This window comes from Lutra lutra, chromosome 10, assembly GCF_902655055.1.
Source record: "Lutra lutra chromosome 10, mLutLut1.2, whole genome shotgun sequence".
Classification (NCBI taxonomy): domain Eukaryota; kingdom Metazoa; phylum Chordata; class Mammalia; order Carnivora; family Mustelidae; genus Lutra; species Lutra lutra.
In genome coordinates, this window is record NC_062287.1 from 108944975 (window position 1) to 108966857 (window position 21883).

At 38.9% G+C, this 21883-nt stretch overlaps 1 protein-coding gene across 7 annotated transcripts in view; it reads left to right on the plus strand.

The window, feature by feature from the left end:
* The window catches only part of C10H11orf80 (chromosome 10 C11orf80 homolog), a 114711-nt gene that overhangs the window by 46972 nt on the left and 45856 nt on the right, over window positions 1–21883 (plus strand). For all 7 annotated transcript variants that reach the window (XM_047693167.1, XM_047693168.1, XM_047693170.1 and 4 more), the window contains one exon: window positions 18207–18316. In XM_047693167.1, coding sequence (XP_047549123.1) covers window positions 18207–18316 — 110 coding nt within the window. The remainder of the gene's footprint in view (window positions 1–18206; window positions 18317–21883) is intronic.

A 21883-nucleotide genomic window follows, 5' to 3' on the forward strand; every position in this document is an offset into this window, starting at 1 on the left:
ATATGTCATTCAGAGCCACTGTTGATTTTCTGTTTGGATGATCTGTTTTCTAGATATAAATACAAATGGGGTGTTTAAGTCCCTTACTATTACTGTAATACTATAGATTACTTCTTTTATGTTTGTTATGAGCTGTTTTGTGTATTTGGTTCCATCCACGTCGTCGCAAATGGCAAGATTTCATTTCTTTTGATGGCTGCATAGTATTCCATTGTGTATATATACCACATCTTCTTTATCCATTCATCTGTTGATGGACATCTAGGTTCTTTCCATAGTTTAGCTATTGTAGACATTGCTGCTATAAACATTCGGGTGCACGTGCCTCTTTGGATGATAGATATGTATTTATTGCCAATTCGTTCCTTCCTTTATGGTTGTTTTTGTAGTTCTTCTCTGTTACCTTCTTCTCTTGCTTCTTTTCTCACAGTTTGCTCGTTTTCTTTAGTGATATTCTTTGATTCCTTTCTCTTTTTTTGTATATCTGTTACCAGTTTTTGATTTGTGGTTACCATTAGGTTTACATATAACATCTTACACATATAGCAGTCTATATTAAGTTGGTGGTTACTTAAGTTTGAACCCATTCTAAAAGCACTACATTTTTACTCCTTTATTCTCCTGCTATGAATTTGGGTATATGGTGTTACATCCTTATATTTTGTGAATCTCTTGACTGGTTCTTATACATTGTTCATTTTACTTTGGTGCTTCCTACTTTTCTTATTCTTGCTTATAATCTTTCCATTCAGAGTTGCCTTTAACATTTTTTGTAGGGCTGGTTTAATGGTGACAAATTCCTTTAACCTTTGTTTGTCTGGGAAACTCTATCTCTCTTTCTATTCTGAATGATAGTCTTGCTGGATAGAGTATTAGTTGCAGGGTTTTTTTTTTCTTTTAGCACTTTGAATGTATCATGCCACTGTCTTCTGGTCTAAAAAGTTTCTGCTGAAAAATCAGTTGGAAAAATCCCAGGAGAGGGAGTGTGATAGCCTTATGGGGTTTCCCTTGTGTGTAACTGTTTTGTTGCTTTTAAAATTCTTAACCATTACTTTTTGCCATTTTATTTATTATATGTCTTAGTGTGGACTTCCTTGGGTTGATTTTGTTGGGGAGGGTCTCTATACCTTCTGGATCTGGATTTCTGTTTCCTTCCCCAGATTCAGGAAGTTTTCAGCCATCATTTCTTCAGACTAGTTTTCTGCCCTTTCTCTCTCTTCTTCTGGGACCCCTGTAATGCAAATGTTATGCCTGATGGTGTTGCGGAGTTCTCTTAAGCCTATTTTTATTTATTATTATTTTTCTCTCTCCTGTTCCATTTGATCACTTTCCATTACTCTTCCTCCAGGTTACTGATGCATTATTCTACTTACTATAGTCTGCGATTCATTCCCTCTAGAATATTTTTAATCTCATTTATTGAGTTCTTTGCCTCTGATTGGTTCTTTTTTTTTGCTTTCTTTCTCTTTGCTGAGGGTCACATTGAAGTCCTCCATTCTTTTCTCAAATCCACTGATTATCTTTAAGACCATTATTTTAAATTCTCTATCAGGTGTATTATTTACCTCCATTTTATTTAGCTCTTTTGCTGTGATTTTGTCCTGTTCTTTAATTTGGGACATTTTCTTTTTTAAGATTTTGTTTATTTATTGGACAGACAGAGATCACAAGTAGTCAGAGAAGCAGGCAGAGAGAGAGAGAGGAGGAAGCAGGCTCCCTGCTGAGCAGAGAGCCCAATGCGGGGCTTGATCCCAGGACCCTGGGATCATGACCTGAGTCGAAGGCAGAGGCTTTAACCCACTGAGCCACCCAGGTGCCCCTAATTTGGGACATATTCTTATGTCTCCTCATTTTGTCTAACTCTCTGTGTCTGTTTCTATATGTTGGGAAAGTCACCTATGCCTCCTGCTCTTGAAATTAGTGGCCTTATAAAGAAGAGGTCCTGTAGTGCCCTGAAATGCAATATCCCCTGTTCACCAGAACCTGGCATTTCAGGGGTGTCTCCCATGTGTGTTGCATGTACCCTGCTGAGCTGCATTTGCCTTCATTCCAGTCTTCAGTGGCTCTCTTTGCCAGTAGTGGGCAGTGTTTTGTCCCTGTGTTAGTGGGCCAGGGCGGGGCTACCCTGGGTTTGAGCTTAGTCTGACCATTTGTCAGAGCTGTGGTAGCCCAACTGTAAGGCAGTTTCCCTGTGTTGTCCTGAGAGAAGTTTTTGTTGGTGGATGGGGCCTGCAGTCAGGCCAGATGTCTACCCACTGCTAGGGCTGCAGTCAGACTGGTGTGTGTGGTTATCTTCCCCTCTTCTAAGGGGAGGAGTCACTTTGGAATTGTGCTAGCCCCTCCAGGGACTGCTTACACACTGCCAGGGTTGTGGCACCACTCTAGATGGGCTCCTGCCAAGGATGTGTTGTTGAAGGGAGTGTGCCCACAGGAGAATACAGGGGCAGGGCCCATGGTACCAGCAAGGTCTACCAGTCTGCTGCAGGAGGAGACCTGCAGCCACTATGGAAAACTCCTGCCCAGGCCAGGATGGAGGGGGACACTACAGCAGGAGAATCCTAGGGGTGAGGCATGCTGTTAGCAAGCTAGGTGGAAAGTGTTTGTTCTGTGCTGGTTCTTGCAGGAGTCTCTGTATTTAGGCTGGGAGCCAGGGAAGGGAAATGGTGACTGCCAGCTCTTTTATTCCTTTTTTTTTTTTTTTTTTTAAGATTTGCTTATTTTAGAGAGAGTGAGAGTATGAGCAGAGGGAGGGACAGAGGGAGAGTGAGAGGAAGAAGCAGACTCCCTGCTGAGCAAGGAGCTCAATGGAGGGCTCAGTCCCAGGATCCTGAGATTATGACCTGAGCCAAAATCAGACATCTAACCTACTGAGCCACTCAGGGCCCCACCTCTCCCCACCATCCCCACCACCCCAGCTCTTTTCTTCTTGGAGAAGTCTTAAGTGTTTTTCAAACTGTGGTTTCAATGCCGTATTGCAGCAGGGCTATTTGTTGTGCTGTCTCTTTAAGGATGGGAACTCAGTTTCTTATCCCTTCCAGCTCTTCCAGAGCTCACCTGCTGATTTTTAAAGTTTCAGGCATTAGGCTCTACAGATTGTAAGAACTTGTGAAGTTAGGCCCCTCTAGTTTTCAAAGCCAAATGTTATGGGGATTTGTTATCCTAGTGCAGAGCACCTGTGTCTGGGTTGCCTGGTGTAGGGTCTTTTCTCTCCTCTCTATGCCCTGGTGTCCCTCCCTCCCATGGACAGTCCTCTGGGTCATTTTGGCTCTCGACCTTTTCTGCCCTTCCTACCCTCTTCTCTACATTTAGCTGTCTGTGCTACCAGTGTTTGGGTCATTTTCTGGGTTATTTACACTGATGTGGGTGTATCTGTGGGACAGGGTAAGCTTAGGATCCTCCTACTCTGTCCTCTTCCCCAGAAGTCTCCAAAGGTTATTAATTTTTTAAAAAACAAGGAAAATAAAAGGGCATCTGGGTGACTCAGTTGCGCACCCAACTCTTGATCTCACCTTAGGTCTTGATCTCAAGGTCATGAGTTTAAGCTCCATGTTGGACTCCATGCTAGGTGTGGAGCCTACTTAAAAAACAAATAAGGGGCACCTGGATGGCTCATTGATTTAAGCATCAGACTCTTGATTTCTGCTCAGGTCATGATTAAGATTGAGCCCTGTGTCTGGCTCTGTACCCAGCAGGGAGTCTGCTTGAGATTTTCTCTCTCCCTCTGTCCATCCCCTCACCCACACTCTCTCAAAAAATAAATAAGTAAAATCTTTAAAACAAACAAAACAATAACAAAAAACAGGGAAAATATATGTAAATGGAAATGAGCTAAGATAATTAAAACAAACTTGAAAAAGAAGAACATTACTGGAGGGCTTAGCCTACCCTGCAAAGTACTTTCTATGAAGCTACAGTAATTAAGACAGTGTTGACTTGGCATAAAGACAACAGTGGGGAAGAATAGAGTCCAGAAATAGGCCCATACTTCTACAGTTACTTGATTTTTTTAAAATAAAAGCAGTACAGTGAGAAAAATATTTAATTGAGGTATAATTGATGTATAACATTATTTAGTTGCAGGTATACAACATAATGATTTGACATTTGTATGCATTGTGAAATGATCACTACAGTAAGTCTAGTTAACATCCATCACCATATATAGATGTAAACTTTTTTCTCATGATGATAACTTTTAAGATCTATTCTTTTAGCAACTTTCAAATGTGCAGCACAGTATTATTAACGGTAGTCACCATGAACATTACATTCTCTTGACTTCTTTATTTTATGACTGGAAGTTTGTATCTTTTGACTCCTGCCCCCACCATCCCCCTACCCAGGAACTACCAGTCTGTTCTCTGTATCTATAAGCTAATGTTTTTCTTTAAGATTTTATTTATTTGGTTGAGAGAGACAGCACAAGCAGGGGGGTAGGAGGGGCAGAGGGAGAGGGAGAAGCGGACTCCCCCCTGAGCAGGGAGCCCAACACGATTCCTGAGATCATATCCTGAACCAAAGGCAGACACTTAATCTACTGAGCCACGCAGGTGCCTCTCATTTTTTTCTTTAAGATTCCACATATAAGTGAGATCATATATTTGTCTTTCTTTGTCTGACTTCACTTAACATAATGCCCTTATTGTTCATCTGTGTTGTCACTAAGAGCAAGATTTCATTCTTCTAAAGGTTCAGTAATATTCCTCTGTGTGTGTGGGTGTGTGCGTGCCGTATTTTCTTTATCCATTTGTCTACTAGTGGAGACTTAGGTTGTTTCCGTGTCTTGGCTATTGTAAATAATGCTGCAATAACATGTGTCGCATATATCTTTTCAAATTAGTGTTTCTGTTGTCTTTATGTAAATACCCAGAAGTGGAGTTGCTGGATATTATGGTAGTTATAATGTTAATTTCTGAAGAAGCTTCATACTGTTTTTCTTAGTGTTTGCACCAATTTACATTCTCACCAGTAGTGCACAAGGGTTCACTTTTCTCCACATCCTCGCCAACACTTTATTATTATCTTTTTGGTAATAGCCGTTCTGACAGGGGTGAGGTGATACCTCATTGTGGTTTTGATTTGCATTTCCCTGATAACTAGTGATATTGAGCATCTTTTCATGTACGTATTGGCCATCTGTATATCTCCTTTAGAAAAATGTCTATTCATATCCTTTGCCCATTTTTTAATCAGATTGTTTGGGTTTTTTGCTCATATATTTGTATGAGTTCTTTATATATTACAGATATCAACTCCTTATTTAGATATATAATTTGCAGGGTTTTTTTCTCACTTTCAGTAAGTTGCCTTTTCATTTTTTTTGTTTGTTTGTTTTCCTTAGCTCTGCAGAAGATTTTAGTTTGATGTAGTCACACTTGGTTATTCTTATTTTTGTTGCCTTTGTTTTTGGTGTGAAATCCCCCCAAAATAATTACCAAGACCAGTATCAAGAAACTTCCTGTCTATTTTTTTCTAGGAGTTTTATGATTTCAGGTCTTAACATTCAGGTCTTTTTAAAAAAATATTTTATTTATTTATTTGACAGAGATCACAGCTAGGCAGAGAGGCAGGCAGAGAGAGGGGAAGGGAAGCAGGCTCCCTGCTGAGCAGAGAGCCCGATGTGGGGCTCTATCCCAGGACCCTGGGACCATGACCTGAGCCCAGGGCAGAGGCTTTAACCCACTGAACCACCCAGGCTCCCCTTAACATTCAGGTCTTTAATCCATTTGAGTTAATTTTCATGTATGGTGTAAAATAATGTTCCAGTTTCATTCTTTTGCAAAGCATTTACATTTTTAATTTGAAAATAATTTTAGACTGGAAGAGTTGCAAAAACAGTACAAAGAATTCTTATATACTCTTCATCCAGCTTCCCCTACAATTGGTACTTTAAGTACCTATAGTGCAGTTATCAAAACTGAGAAATTGGGGCGCCTGAGTGACTCAGTGGGTTAGGCCTCTGCCTTCGGCTTAGGTCATGATCTCAGGGTCTTGGGATCAAGCCCCGCATTGGGCTCTCTGCTCAGCAGTGAGCCTGCTTCCTCCTCTCTCTGCCTGCCTCTCTGCCTACTTGTGATCTCTCTCTCTCTCTGTCAAATAAATAAATAAAATCTTAAAAAAAAACCTGAGAAATTAACATTGGTAAAATAATACTAACTAAACTACAGACTTCATTAAGATTTTACCAGTTTTTCTACTAATGTTTTTTTCAGTTCCTGGATCCATTACAGGATCTCACTTTTCATTTTATTGTTATGGTTTATTAATCTCTTTCAGTCTGTGACAGTTTCTCAGTCTTCCTATTTTTTCATGACCTTGATACTTTTGAAGAGTATTTGTCAGGTATTTTTTAGAATGTTTGCAGTTTGAGATTGTGTGATATTTTCTTATATTAGATTGAGGTTATGCATTGTTGGGAACAATACCACAGAGACTGATGTATTCATTTCATTGTATCATGTGAAGCAACTAATGATGTTGAGGTCTTTTTGTTAGTAAAATTAACCTTGGTCATTTAGTTAAAACCACATTGAGATACCGCCTTACACCAGTTAGGATGGCCAAAATTAACAAGACAGTAAAAAACAAGTGTTGGAGAGGATGTGGAGAAAGGGGAACCCTCTTACACTGTTGGTGGGTATGCAAGTTGGTGTAGCCACTTTGGAAAACAGTGTGGGGATTCCTTAAGAAATTAAAAATAGAGCTAACCTATGACCCTGCAATTGCACTACTGGGTATTTACCCCAAAGATGCAGATGTAGTGAACAAAAGGGCCATCTGTACCCCAGTGTTCATAGCAGCAATGGCCACAGTTGTCAAACTGTGGAAGGAACCAAGATGCCCTTCAACAGACAAATAGATAAAGAAGACATGGTCCATATATACAATGGAATATTATGCCTCCATTAGAAAGGATGAATACCCAACTTTTGTATCAACATGGACGGGACTGGAAGAGATTATGCTGAGTGAAATAAATCAAGCAGAGAGAGTTAATTATTATATGGTTTTACTTATCTGTGGATCATAAGGAATAACACAGAGGACATTGGGAGATGGAGAGGAGAAGTGAGTTGGGGAAAATTGGAGGGGGAGACAAACCATGAGAGACTATGGACTCTGAGAAACAAACTGAGGATTTTGGAGGGGAGAGGGGAGGGGGTTGGATGAGCCTGGTGGTGCGTATTATGGAGGGCACATATTGCATGGAGCACTGGGTGTGGTACATAAACAATAAATTTTGGAACACTGAAAAAAATTAAATTAAAAAGAAGAAAGAGGGGCACCTGGGTGGCTCAGTTGGTTGAGCCGCTGCTCAGGTCATGGTCCCAGGTTCCTGGGATCTAGTCCCGCATCAGGCTTTTCTGCTCATCAGGGAGCCTGCTTCCCCCGTCTTTCTCTGCCTGCCTCTCTGCCTACTTGTGATCTCTCTCTCTCTCTGTCAAATAAATAAAATCTTTTATTAAAAAAAAAGAAGAAGAAAGAAAAATATCTTTTGTATTTGCCCACTTATTTATTTATGGTGTTCTTCATTTCTTCCTTCCCATTGGGTTTTCTTCTTCAGCCTAAAGAAAATCCTTTAGCATTTCTTATAGTCAAGGCTTCTGCCGACAAGTTATTTAATCTTCTGTTTATCTTAAAATGTCTTTATCTTGGGGGTGCCTGGGTGGCTCAGTCAGTTAAGGATCTGCCTTTGGCTGTTTATGACCTTAGGGTCCTGGGATGGAACCCTACATCAGGCTCCCTGCTCAGTGGGGAGTCTGCATCTCCCTTTCCCTCTGCCTCTCTCTCAGCTCATGCTTTCTCCCTTTCAAAGAAATAAGTAAGGGACACCTGGGTAGCTCAGTCGTTAAGCATATGCCTTCAGCTCAGGTCATGATCCTAGGGTCCTGGGATCAAGCCCCACATCGGGTTCTCTGCTTGGCAGGAAGCCTGCTTCTCCCTCTCCTACTCCCCCCTGCTTGTGTTCCTGCTCTCACTATCTCTTTCTCTGTCAAATAAATAAATAAAATCTTAAAAAAAAAAAAAAAGATGTTTCATTGTCTTAGGGATTCCATTGTTTCTCAGAAGAAGTCAGCCGTAATTCATATTATAGTTCCTCTGTATGTAATATGTGCTTTTTCCCCAGCTTGTTTCAAGATTCTCTACTTTTTTTTATTAATCACTTTGTCCATTATGTACTTAGGTGTGATTTTATTTGCATTTATCCTACTTGGAGTTTGCTGAGCTTTTCACATCTTAATAGTTTTCATCAAATTAAAAAAATTTATCCATGATTTTTTCCTATTTTTCCTGTCCCATTCCACTTTCTTTTCCTTCTAGAACTCACATTATACATGTTGTGACTGATTGGTATTGTTCTATAGGTCTCTAAGATTCTATTCATTTTTCTTGAATCCCTTTTCCTCTGGTGTTTAGATTGGGTAATTTTTGTTCTTTGTCTTCAATAATTTCACTGATTCTTCTTCCATATCTAATCTATTAAAACTGTCCAGAAAATTCTTCATTTCAGTTATTGAACTTTACAGTTGTAGAATTTCCATTTGGTTCTTCTTTTGCAGTGTACATTTTTCTGCTGATATTTCCTATCAGTTGACTAATTTAAACTACCTTTATGCCTTTGAACATATTTATAATAGTTTGTGCTTTAAAGTCTCTCCTAAATGTAGTAATTATTATAGGCTTGGTTTTTTATGGCTTTTTTTTCTTATAAGTTACTTTTTTTTTTCTTTGCATGTCTAGTAAATCATTATTTTATATTGGGTAATATGTTCATATTTTATATTCAGTTTTATGTCCAAAGAGTGTTGATTTTTATTCTAGCAGGCTAATCACCTTAACCCTGTGTTGGCTTGTTTTTGTACATTTTATAGAGTTGGTATGTAGAAACCCAAATCATTTTCCAAACTCTTCTAACTTGATACCACACAACCTCCAAATTATCTTTTCTGTGGATCTTGTTGAGGCTTGTTTTTTTGTTTTGTTTTGTTTTGTTTTTTAGGGTAGATCAAGAACAGAGTTCCATCTACAAAGTGGTTTTTTTTTTTTTTCCCTACTAAAGCCTTACTTTTTTGGCCTCTTAGCCTGGATACCATCAGTTTTATCAAGGTCTCTCCATTCTGGTTAGACCTGAAAGCCAACATTTTCTAGCACTGCTTGACCATTCTTGTTCCATTCTCAATGCCATTGCAGCTGTTCTCTGGGAAATTTTATACAGTCTCACTGGTACATGAATAGCCCACCTTTTGGCCAAGGACTCATGGGGAGCTCCCACACAGACTTTGAATACCCACTTCTTCATAGGTCCCTCCCCTCCAGTGCCCTGCCTTGTAGAATCCAGGTACTTTGGCAATTCTGAACTCTGTTCTGTGTCTCCTCATCTTACTAGAACCACTGTATTCTGCTTGGGCTCTAGGTCCCTGCTCAGTGGACAAGAAAATTTCCATAGGCAGACATCCAGGGCAATCATAAGTTTACCTCAGGAATTTCCCTTCTGTCAGGGATAACAGTCTTGTGCTCTCTCTTATCCAGAGCCTGAAAACAACTGATTCATATGTTTTATCCAGTTTTATAGTAGCTTTTGGTGGGAGGGCTGATTTGGTACCTGTTATTTCATCATTGCTGGATAGAGAAGTTCCAGTATATTGTTTTGATATATATTCCCATTGCCACACGATTGAACTTTTGCTACTTCATCTTTAACAGTTGGAGAGTTACGTGAAGAGATAGTTTGGTATTGTTGATGATATAATTCTTTTGTCCTTATCCCCACAGTATCTCAGCAAAAAGGTGCAAAAATTCTAAAAGATTTTGTTTATTTGAGAGAAAGAACATGAGCGGGGGTGGGGGGCAGAGGGAGAGGAAGAAGCAGACTCCCCACTGAGCAGGAAGCCAGATATGGGGCTCCATTCCAGGACCCTGGGATCATGACCTTAGTCGAAGGCAGATGCTTAACAGCCTGAGCCATCCAGGTGCCCCCAAAAGTGCAAATTTAAAATCATTTTTGAGTGGTCATGCTGGTTTATTTAGTTTATTTTGTTCTTTCACCAAGAGCTTGTAGAACATAATGTTTAAAGTTGCTCATTCTTTAATGATAGTTTGATTCTCTTAAAAGTCCAGATTCAAAGTTAGTTTTTTTCTGGTCTTTGACAATAATACTTAATTATTTTCTGGCATGTGGTATTGCCGATAAGAAGTCTAACTCATGTATCTGGGTGATTTCCTTCTCTTTTGTAGTGTTTAGGGTTTTCTCTTTATCTTTGTTATTCTGGGTTTCAATGTGATATATTCAGTTGTGTGGTTTTTTGTGCCTTTTTTTTTTAAAGAAATTTATCATGCTTGGCATTTGGTAAATTTATTCAAACAGAACTTACATCTGTCTTTGTTATAATTCTCATTTATTCTGGACCTATATTTTAAATGAAATTTTTTAGTATTTCTTTTTAAAATCTATCTTTAATGTCCTTAGGGATGTGCCTATTTTGGACATTTCATATAAATGATATGATACAATATGTAAACTTTTGTGTCTAGTTTCTCTCTCTCTCTTTCTTTCTTAAGATTTATTTATTTATTTATTTGACAAAGAGATAGAGCCAGAGAGAACAAGCTGGGCGGATGGCAGAGGGAGAAGGAGAAGCAGGCTTCTCACAGAGCATGGAGCCCGATGTGGGGTTTGATCCCAGAACCCTGGGATCAAGACTTAAGCCAAAGGCAGACACTTAACCAACTGCACTGCCCAGGCACCCTTTGTCTGGGTTCTTTCATTAAGCATAATGTTTTCCAGATTTATCCATGTTATAGCATGTAATAGAACTTAATTTATTTTTATGGTTATATTATTTTTATGGTTGAAGATATTACATATTTTGTTAATCTGTTTATTTCTGATAGACACTCAGATTGTTTTTACCTTTGCCTACTATGAATCATGCTGCTATGAAAGAGTCAAGTAGAATGGAACTAGAGGCTAGTCACCAAGTTAAATAAGTCAATCAGAGAAAGATAATTATTATATGATCTCACTGATATGAAGAATTTGAGAAACGAGACAGGATCATAGGGGAAGGGAGGGAAAAAATGAAACAAGATGAAACCAGAGAGGGAGACAAACCATAAGAGACTCTCAATCTCAGGAAACAAACTGCGGGTTGCTAGACGGAAGTGGGGTAGGAGGGATGGGATGGCTGAGTGATGGACATTGGGGAGGGTATGTGCTATGGTGAGTGCTATGAATTGTGTAAGACTGATGAATCACAGACCTGTACCCCTGAAACAAATAATACATTATATGTTAATTTAAAAAAAAAAGATTCAAGTACTACCTTCTTTTAAATGTGTTCTTTTATAGTTACTAATCTGCTTTCCATAACATTTTCATTTCAAATACTGTATCTTTTTTTTAAAAAAGATTTTATTTATTCATTTGACAGAGATCACAAGTCAGCAGAGAGGCAGGCAGAGAGAGAGGAAGGGAAGCAGGCTCCCCGCCGAGCAGAGAGCCCGATGTGGGACTCGATCCCAGGACCCTGAGATCATGACCCGAGCCAAAGGCAGAGGCTCAACCCACTGAGCCACCCAGGCGCCCCTCAAATACTGTATCGTTAATTTCCAAGATTTCTTTTTTTTTTTTTTTTTTTTTTTTATATCTGACAGAGAGAAATCACAAGTAGGCAGAGAGGCAGGCAGAGAGAGAGGAGGAAGCAGGCTCCCTGCTGAGCAGAGAGCCCGACGCGGGGCTTGATCCCAGGACCCTGAGATCATGACCTGAGCCGAAGGCAGCAGCTTAACCCACTGAGCCACCCAGGCCCCCCAATTTCCAAGATTTCTAACAGGGTTTTCCTCCCTTAAATTTTCTGTTTAATCAATGGCAGTATATTCTTTTTGGGAAAATTTTTTTATTTGAGTATAGTTGACACACAGTGATACATTAATTTCAGGTATACAGCATAGTGATTCAGATCTATCTATGTTATGCTATGCTCAACACAGGTGTGGCTACCATCGGTCGCCATACAACACTATTACAACATCATTGACTATGTTCCCGCTGTACCTCTTATTCCCATAACCTATTCATTCCACAATGAGAAGCCTATAACTGTTATTCCCCATTCCCCATTTTACCCATCTCCTATCACCCTCCCCTCTAACAGCCCTCAGTTTGTTCTCTGTTATTTATAGGTCTGATTCTTTTTGTTTGCTTGTTTATTCATTTGTTTTGTTTTTGAGATTCCAGTTATGAGTGAAACTTATATGGTATTTGTCTTTCTCAGTCTAACTTATTTCACTTAGAGTACCATCCATGCGGTCCCAAATGAACCCAATTTTTACAGCTGTGTAATATTCCTGTGTGTGTGTGTGTGTGTGTGTGTGTGTGTGTGTACACACATCTTTATTCATTTGTCTTTCAGTGGACACTTGGGTTGCTTCTATATCTTGACCATTGTAAATAGTGCTGCAGTAAACATAGGGGTGCATATGTCTTTTTGAATTAGTTTTTTTCCTTTTTGTTTGTGTAAATGCCCAGTAGTGGAATTATTGGATCATATGGTGGTTCTATTTTTAATTTTTTGAGGAAACTCCATACTGTTTTCAACAGTGGATATACCAGTTTACTTTCCCACAAACAGTGCATGACAGTTCCTTTTTGTCCATATTCCTGCCACACTAATTCTTATTTTTCATTTGAACCATTCAAAAGTATAAGGTGATATCTTATTTTGGTTTTGATTTGCATTTCTATGATGATGAGTGATGCTGAACATCTTTTCATGTGTCTGTTGGCCATCTGTATGTCTTTTTTTGGAGAAATGTCTATTCAGTCATCTGCCCATTTTTAATCGGATTATTTGTGGGGTTTTGGTGGCGTTCTTTATTTTGGATATCAGCCCCTTATCAGGCATATCATTTGTACATATCTCCTTTCATTCGGTAGGTTGCCCATTTCATTTTTATTTTTTTAGTTTAAATTCTAGTTAAAATAGGTTGCCTTTTAGTTCATTGATAGTTTCCTTTTCAGATTCTTTTTGTTAATTCTGTTTCCTCATGTATAAGTTTTACTAGTTGATATGTGTCACATTTTTCATGGTATTGATCTTTGTTCATTGGTACTTTTTAGTTAAGAGTTAATTGTCCATCTTCTGTTTGTTTTGAACATGTCCTGCATCAGTAGGCTCGCGGTCGGGGGCTCTCTGTTGCTGAGCCCTAATCTTGCAGGAGTGTGTGTGTGTGTGTGTGTGTGTGTTTAAATTTTGCTTGAGTGTCAAGATAGAAAGCTCTGGCATCTTAATAGATCATATCATTCTGAGTCTTGTTTCCACTTCTATGACATAGCTGTTGAGGTCCTCAGTCTGCATCACTGATGCTGCTGCTAGCCTCACTTGACTTTAACCAACGCTCTAGTAGGCAGGTGACAAATCTCTGGCCGTTGTTCGTATTTTGGTTCTTTGTTTAGATCTCCTATGTGTGGCCTGGGCAGATCTCGGCCTGTGTGGATCTTGTTCTTAAACTTGTGGCTGTTGCAATATTAGCCCCATTTTTCCCCTCTAGTCCAAGCCCCTCATATGGTGTGCATCTTTGGTCCTTTCCTGCAATTGTAGATTCTTTCTCTTTTTCCTTTCTGAAAATGAGGAAAATATTCCTTTCCATTTCTGGTCTATAAAGATTTCTCTCTTTTTCTCACCGTGACTGTGTATTTATTAAGTTGTAGACATACTTATTTTAATAGGTGATGGGGATTAAGGAGTTCACTTGTGACAGGCACTGAGTGATGTATGGAAGTGTTGAATCACTATTATTGTACACCTGAGACTAATATTACACTGTATATTAATTAAATATGCTCTAAATTTAAAACTTAAAAATATTTGTTTTATCATTTTATGTGTTCGAATAGGAAGATGCAGTTTTAACATATGCGCAACTTGAAATAGAAGTTTTATTTCAATATTAATATTAGCTTTATTTATAATAATAAATTTTATTTATAATAATAATTTATAATAGTATTAGTTTTATTGTTCTGGTTTTCACATTTAACTCTAGTCACTCCATCTGGATTTTGATTTATGTGTGGGTGTGAAGTGAGGCAATTGAAATTGATTTCCCTCAAATCAGTACATATTTTATTTGAATTGTTGTTATGATTTCTCAAGTACTTAGTTATTTTTTTAGAAGATTTTATTTATTTATTTGACAGGTAGATCATAAGTAGGCAGAGAGGGGGAAGCAGGCTCCCTGCTGAGCAGAGAGCCGGATGTGGGGCTCGATCCCAGGACCGTGAGATCATGACCTGAGCCGAAGGCAGAGGCTTTAACCCACTGAGCCACTCAGGCGCCCCCGAGTACTTTGTTATTGACAAGACTTTTTCTCACATATCTACCTCTTTTCCCTGTTCTTCACTGTATCGGTACTTCAAAGACAAGGTAGGATTCAGGGACAAATTTTTTCTTACTTTATAGAAAAGTAATTTAATTACAGTGAAAAAAGGGGGTCACCTAAGGTCAGAAAGTTGGTCAGTGGTAAAACTGAAGATTGATTCAAGTCATCTTGGGTCAGTGCCAAGTTCACTAAATTTCAGTGTAGCTGCTATAATATCCCATGCTTTATGACTGAATTATATTTGAAAAACAATGGTAAGAAAAATACTACCCATTAAGATTGATAGCCAGGTCCTGGTAATGTTCATACTTTTTGAGATGGTTAAAGCGTTATTAGATATGTAGTATGAATGCTGTAGGAGAAAGTTGTACTATTAGGATGTATTTTGTTATTAGGTTTTTAAAGTTGAATTCTTGTATAATATCTGCATTGCCAACCTCATTTACAAGGTAGAGCTTGTATAGTTCTTTATTCATCTGTAGTTCTTTATTATAATAGTACTGTAGAAGGGCAATAAGGGATGGCATTTATAAAATGGGATATTTGGGTTTTTTTCCTTTATAGTATGAGTGCCAGGGTACAGAAAAGAAGAACATTGATGCAAATTTTGATGATGCAGGACCCGCTGGTGCTTTGTGGAAAGATAGTTCTAAGTCTACATATGTAAATACACCAAGCGGTTAACTTATGAATTAAATTAGCAAGAATTTGCTTTAGTTTGTTAGAGACTGCCTTTACTTTGTTAAAGACTGGTACAAATCCAGTATGTTGTTAACAAACATACTTTCATCCATTCTGAGTTTATCTTCATGTATGGTGTAAGAGAACGGTCGAGTTTCATTCTTTTCTACACAGCTGTCCAATTTTCCCAGCATCATTTATTGAAGAGACTGTCTTTTTTCCTGCTTTGTTGAAGATTATTTGACCAGAGTTGAGGGTCCATATCTGGTCTCTCTACTCTGTTCCATTGGTCTATGTGTCTGTTTTTGTGCCAGTACAATGCAGTCTTGGTGATCACAGCTTTGTAATACAACTTGAAATCAGGCAATGTGATGCCCCTAGTTTGTTTTTCTTTTTCAGCATTTCCTTGGTGATTCGGGATCTTTTCTGGTCCCATACAAATTTTAGGATTGTTTGTTCCAGTGCTTTGAAAAATGCCAATGGTGTTTTGATCAGGATGGCACTGAAAGTATAGATTGTTCTGGGCAGCATAGACATTTTAACAATGTTTATTCTTCAATCCATGAACATGGAATGTTTTTCCATCTTTTTGTGTCTTCTTCAATTTCTTTCATGAGTGTTCTGTAGTTCCTCGAGTATGGATCCTTTAAGGTCTTTGGTTAGGTTTATTCCAAGGTATCTTATGATTTTTGATGCTATTGTAAATGGAATCAATTCTCTAATTTCCCTTTCTACAGTTTCATTGTTAGTGTATAAGAAAGCAACTGATTTCTGTGCATTGATTTTGTATCCTGCCACAATACAAATTGCTGTATGAGTTCTAGTAATTTGGGGGTGGAGTCTTCAGGTTTTCCACATAAAGTATCATGTCATCTGCTAAAAGAGAGAGTTTGACTTCTTCTTTGCCAATTTGAATACCTTCTATTTCTTTTTGTTGTCTGATTGTTGTTGCTAGGACTTCTAGTACTATGTTGAACAATAGTGGTGAGAGTGGGCATCCTTGTTGTGTTCCTGATCTCAGTGGGAAGGCTCTCAGTTTTTCCCCATTGAGCATGATATTCACTGTGGGTTTTTCACAGATGGATTTTATGAAGTTGAGAAATGTTCCTCTATCCCTATACTCTGAAGAGTTTTAATCAGGAAAGGATGCTGTAGTTTGTCAAATGCTTTTTCTGCATTAATTGAGAGGACCGCGTGGTTCTTCTCTCTTCTCTTATTAATTTGTTCTATCACATTGATTGATTTGTGAATGTTGGACCATCCTTGCATCCCAGGGATAAATCCCACCTGGTCATGGTGGATAATCTTTTTAATGTACTGTTGGATCCTATTACCTAGGATCTTGTTGAGAATCTTGGCATCCATATTTATCAGGGATATTGGTCTGAAATTCTCTTTTATGAGAGGGTCTTTGCCTGGTTTGGGGATCAAGGTAATGCTGGCTTCGTAGAAAGAGGCTGGAAGTTTTTCTTCTGTTTCTGTTTTTTGAAACAGCTTCAGGAGAATACATATTATTTCTTCTTTGACTGTTTGGTAGAATTTGCCAGGGAATCCAGCAGGTCCTTAACTCTTGTGTTTTGGGAGGTTTTTGATCACTGCTTCAATCTTGTTACTAGTTATTGGTCCATTCAGGTTGTCAATTTCTTCCTGTTTCAGTCTTGGAAGTTTATAGGTTTTCAGGAATGCGTCCATTTCTTCTAGATTGCTTAACTTATTGGCATATAGCTGTTGATAATAATTTCAGATGATTGTTTCTATTTCCTTTGTGTTAGTTGTGGTCTCTCCCCTTTCATTCATAATTTTTGTTAATTTCGGTCCTCTCTTTTTTCTTTGGGATTAGTCTGGCCAGTGGTTTATCAATCTTATTAATTCTTTCAAAGAACCAGCTTCTAGTTTTGTTGATGTGTTCTACTGTATCTCTAGTTTCTAACTCATTGATCCCTGCTTTAATCTTAATTATTTCCCTTCTTGTGCGTGGAGTAGGCTTAAGAAGATGTGGTCTATATATCCAATGGAGTATTACTCAGCCATCAGAAGGGATGAATACCCAACTTTTGCATCAACATGGATGGGACTGGAGGAGATTATGCTGAGTGAAATAAGTCAAGCAGAGAAAGTCAATTGTCATATGGTTTTACTTACTTGTGGAACATAAGGAATAACATAGAAGGCATTAGGAGAAGGAAAGGAAAAGTGAAGGGGGATGGATTGGAAGAGGAGATGAGCCTTGAGAGACTGTGGACTCTGAGAAACAAACTGAGGGTTTTAGAGAGGAGGGGGCTGGGAAGATGGGTGAGCCTGGTGGTGGGTATTAAGGAGGGCACATATTGCATGGAGCGCTGGGTATTATACGTAAACAATAAATCTTAAAACACTTCATCAAAATCTAATGAAGTGTTGTATGGTGACTAACATAACACAGTAAAAAAAATACTGTATTAGGTAAATGCTTGAGACGTCATTCTTGAATTTTTCTGCTTTCAGTTCTTAATTAGCTCACTTAACTGTGTTTGAGTTCATTAAATAATGAGTTAATTTATGGGCCCAGCACACTTCCGCTGCGCAACTCTGCTAATAATGAGTTGATTTATTAAAAAATACAAGAATATAAGCTAGAGGGTTGCCTGGGTGATTCATTTGTTAAGTGCCTGCCTTAGGCTCAGGTCATGATCCCAGTGCCCTGGGATCAAGCCCTGCATTGAGCTCCCTGCTCATTGGGAAGCCTGCTTCTCCTTCTCCCACTCCCCCTGCTTGTGTTCCCTCTCTCGCTGTCTCTCTCTCTCTCTCTGTCAAATAAATAAATAAAATCTTGGAAAAAAAAAAAGAATATAAGCTAGAGCTATCAGCTTTGAAGATTTCTGGCTTTGCACATGACCTTATGGAAATTAACTGAAAATACAAATTGATTTAGCAAATGTGAAAAATTGAAAACATGAGATTAAATGTCTTAACCCCATAAAGTAATTCTAAATGTTCAAGCAATTTGCTGATGCATAGCCATTTCCAGTCATATTTTGAATTTTGCAGATAATCTTTTCATCAGGGAAATGCCTTCTTGGCTCATCAGTTTAATAAACAATTCCAGAAATTCTGGTGCTTTTCCAAACTGCTTTTTCTTTTTGTCACCATTTCTTCTCACACAGAAATACAATCTCTACTGCCTGGATTCTCTGCAAAATTGAATTGGACTTCAGAGGAAGCCAGCTATTCTCAGGACATATCAGGGGTAACACCCTTCCAGATGATTTTTGAGGCAAGTTTTGTTGTGGTTCTATAAATTACTGAAGTCTTAATTCTTATTTTTCTACAAATCCAGTAAAGCGTAGGTCCATCACAGTTCCAAGTTGAAATAAGGCGTTGGTTCCCAGACTTCTCTGTGCAGTTGTTGAAACGCTCGGTAGCTTCCAAAATACTGGTATTTGTGTCCCACTCCAAGAGGCTGTGATTTAGCTGTTCTAGGGTGCAGTATTAGTTTGCTCATTTGGCCATTAAAAAAAATACTACAGATTGGGTGGTTAAAAAATAGACTTATTTCCTCATACTTTTGGAGGCTAGAAGTTTAAGATTAAAGTGGCTTGTCATTGTTTCCTCACATGGCCTTTCCTCTGTACATGAAGAGAGAATACTCTCATGTCTTTCTCTTCTATAAGGACACCTGTCTGATCACATTAGGGCTCCATGTTTATGACCTCACTTAACCTTAATTATGTTTTTAAGGCTCTATCTCCAGCTATAGTCACATGGGGGGCTGGGCTTCAATGTGTGAATTTTGGGAGATACAATTTAGTTGATACTGATGGGGCCTGGGCTTTGGAATATTTTTGAAATCCCAGATGGGAAAAAATCCCAGATGATTCCTAATGTGCAGATAAATTTGAGAGCCACTGAAACAAGCCATTATTTGAATTTGGATCTCCTGAAAAAGAAAATAAAAATGGATTCTCAGTGCAGATGCTATTTGGATACATTTTTATTAAGTTGGCTTAAAGATCTTTATTGATTTATTTGAAGCTCAGATTTATGAGGGTGACTGTTGAGTTCTCCATTCTCTTTAACAAATCTATGATCCCCTATCTTTCTTTCCTTTGAGTTTATGGAGTCATAAAGAATTAGAATTTTTTTTTTAAGATTTTATTTAGGGGCACCTGGGTGGCTCAGCCAGTTAAGCATCTGCCTTTAGCTCAGTAGAGAGCCTGCTTCTCCCTCTCCCTCTGCTGCTCCTCCTGCTTGTGCCCTCTCTCTGTCAAATAAATAAAATCTTAAAAAAAAAGAGAGAGAGGTTTGACAAAGCACAAGCCAGGGTGGGGGGATGCGGGATTGGGCTGAGGGAGAGGGAGAAGGCTGCCCCCTGAACAGGGAGCCCAATGAAGGGCTTGAACCCAGGGGTCTGAGATCAGACCTAAGCCAAAGGAAGTTACTTAACTGACTGAGCCACTCAGGAGCCCCAGAACTAGAGTACTTTAAACATTCTCCCAAGAAACATTTGGGAAGCCTTTCTTTGTATTTGGACAATTATATGCTCCTCCTCAAAGGAAATGGGTGCAGTATTGCGACAATAGATATCTCTGGCTGTGCCTTATCTTCTTTAGGGGAATGATGGGTAAACAATCTGGAGCAATTAATGGTTAGTCGACTCTGAAACTATTAATTTCAAGTAGCAATAAAAAAAGCTGATTTCAGTGAACCAAGGAAAGCAGTTCTAGAAAAGGAGATCATGTGTTTTAACCAGTTTAAACAAACAATAATTTTTATAACTAACATTTATATATATTATTTAAGCCTCCTGACAGTTTTGTGAAGTGGATAGAACAGGGATTATACCCCCTTTTTACAGATGCAAGAACCCTGAGATTCAGAGAGTTCAATTGATTTACCCAAGGTCATGAGAAAGTTAGGTGACAGAATTAGAATTTGAACCAAAGTCTTACTCATTTTAATCAGCTCTGTTTATTTATTCACTCATTCAGGAGCCTGTGTTTGCTCAAGTTGGCCTCACTGTGCTAGATGTTGAAGGTACAGAGTCCCAAGACACATTACTTGATAAAGGAAAAGATAAACAAGCAAACAAATAATTACAAACACAGTGTAATACGTATCATATGTATGTATCAAAAGATTTTCTGGGTATAAGGGATTCAGAGACTTGAAAGAATAGGAAGTTGTCTTCAGACTTATGGAGTTTGTCTTATTTTTTTCCTTATTGCAAAAGCAGTGTTTCCCTCAGGAAAATCAAAGAGAGCATTTAAAACACAGATAATTTGACTTAATCATGGTAGCCACTGTTAACATCTTGGTGTGCATCTTTTCACGCAAGAGTGAGGCATTTCAGTGTCAGGTTTTTAGAATAGTACAATTCCAAACTAGGCCATGGAAATAGGTAGCTGGAAATGTGTGGATGTCAAGGTCATTGGAGTTGAAGAGGTCAGGAAATTGTGAGACTTAAGTTGTTCCTTAGACCATCAACTTGGATGTGGAAGTCAGCCCAGTTGATGGCAGGTTTTTTTTTTTAAATCTTATTTATTTATTTGACAGAGAAATCACGAGTAGGGAGAGAGAGGCAGGCAGAGAGAGGGGGGGAAGCAGGCTCCCCGCTGAGCAGAGAGCCCGATGCGGGGCTCAATCCCAAGACCCTGAGATCATGACCTGAGCAGAAGGCAGAAGCTCAACCCACTGAGCTACCCAGGCGCCCTTGATGGCAGGCTCAAAATGCTGAGGAAACGTGAGCTCAGTGCCTGCAGTCAGCTGGCAATGTATGAAAAGTGGCAAAAAGTAGTCTGACCTCAGAGGAGCAGGAACAAGAGTTCCCTGAAAGCATTTGTTCCACTACATCTCATTGTCTCTGTTACTGTGCAGTTATTTAAACGATATTTGAAGAGAGTGAGAAGAGAAGAAGGGGGAGATTGTGAACAAATTCATCATATGTACCTCAAACGGAGAAGAGTCAGGTAGCAAGGTTCACAGTGGAAGCTAGTGAATGGAGACATCCATGAATAAGCAGTAATAAATGATCCACTGCTCTGGGCATGTGAGGAGAGCCAATCCCAGGGAATACTGAAGAGAACGTCATTTAGGAGAGATGCAAGGTCTTGTGTTTATGCTGAGTCAGTCCTGCATCTTGGGATCCATTCGGCTGGGTAACATGTCCCCTCCAAAAACAATTTGATTTTACAAGATCTTCTTAAAAGCTTTATCCATTTTTATATTATTTCTGCTATAATACTAAGTGATAAAATTGGTAGAGGTACTTGTGTATTTCAAACATATCTTCATGTTTATCTATCTCTATTTCTTTATATACATATTTAACTTGAGACAGGACGAGACAGAAGCACAGATTTACTTTCTTCTAGACAGTCATATAGGGCCTATGACAACCTGAGTTCAGTTTGAAACTATAAAACAGCTTTGATATTATCTGTGATATAATCAGATTTGTATCTAAAGGTGAAGGCTGGAACATATGATTCAATAATCGTTTCTGCTGCCCAGGGCTGGCAGCATCTATGTTTTCCTAACAACACTTAAGTAAATTCACTGCTTCTGTATGTATGTCAGGCTGGGGTACTGGGTTTCTGACACCCAACTCTAAAAGGCTTTAAAAGACTTTGTAGACATAGACACATATACTTTCTTTTTAAAAAGATTTTATTTATTTATTTGACAGAGAGAGAGAGAGAGAGATCACAAGTAGGCAGAGAGGCAGGCAGAGGGGGAAGCAGGTTCCCTGCAGAGCTGAGAGCCCAATGCGGGGCTAAATCCCAGGACCCTGAGACCATGACCTGAGCTGAAGGCAGAGGCCCAACCCTCTGAGCCACCCAGG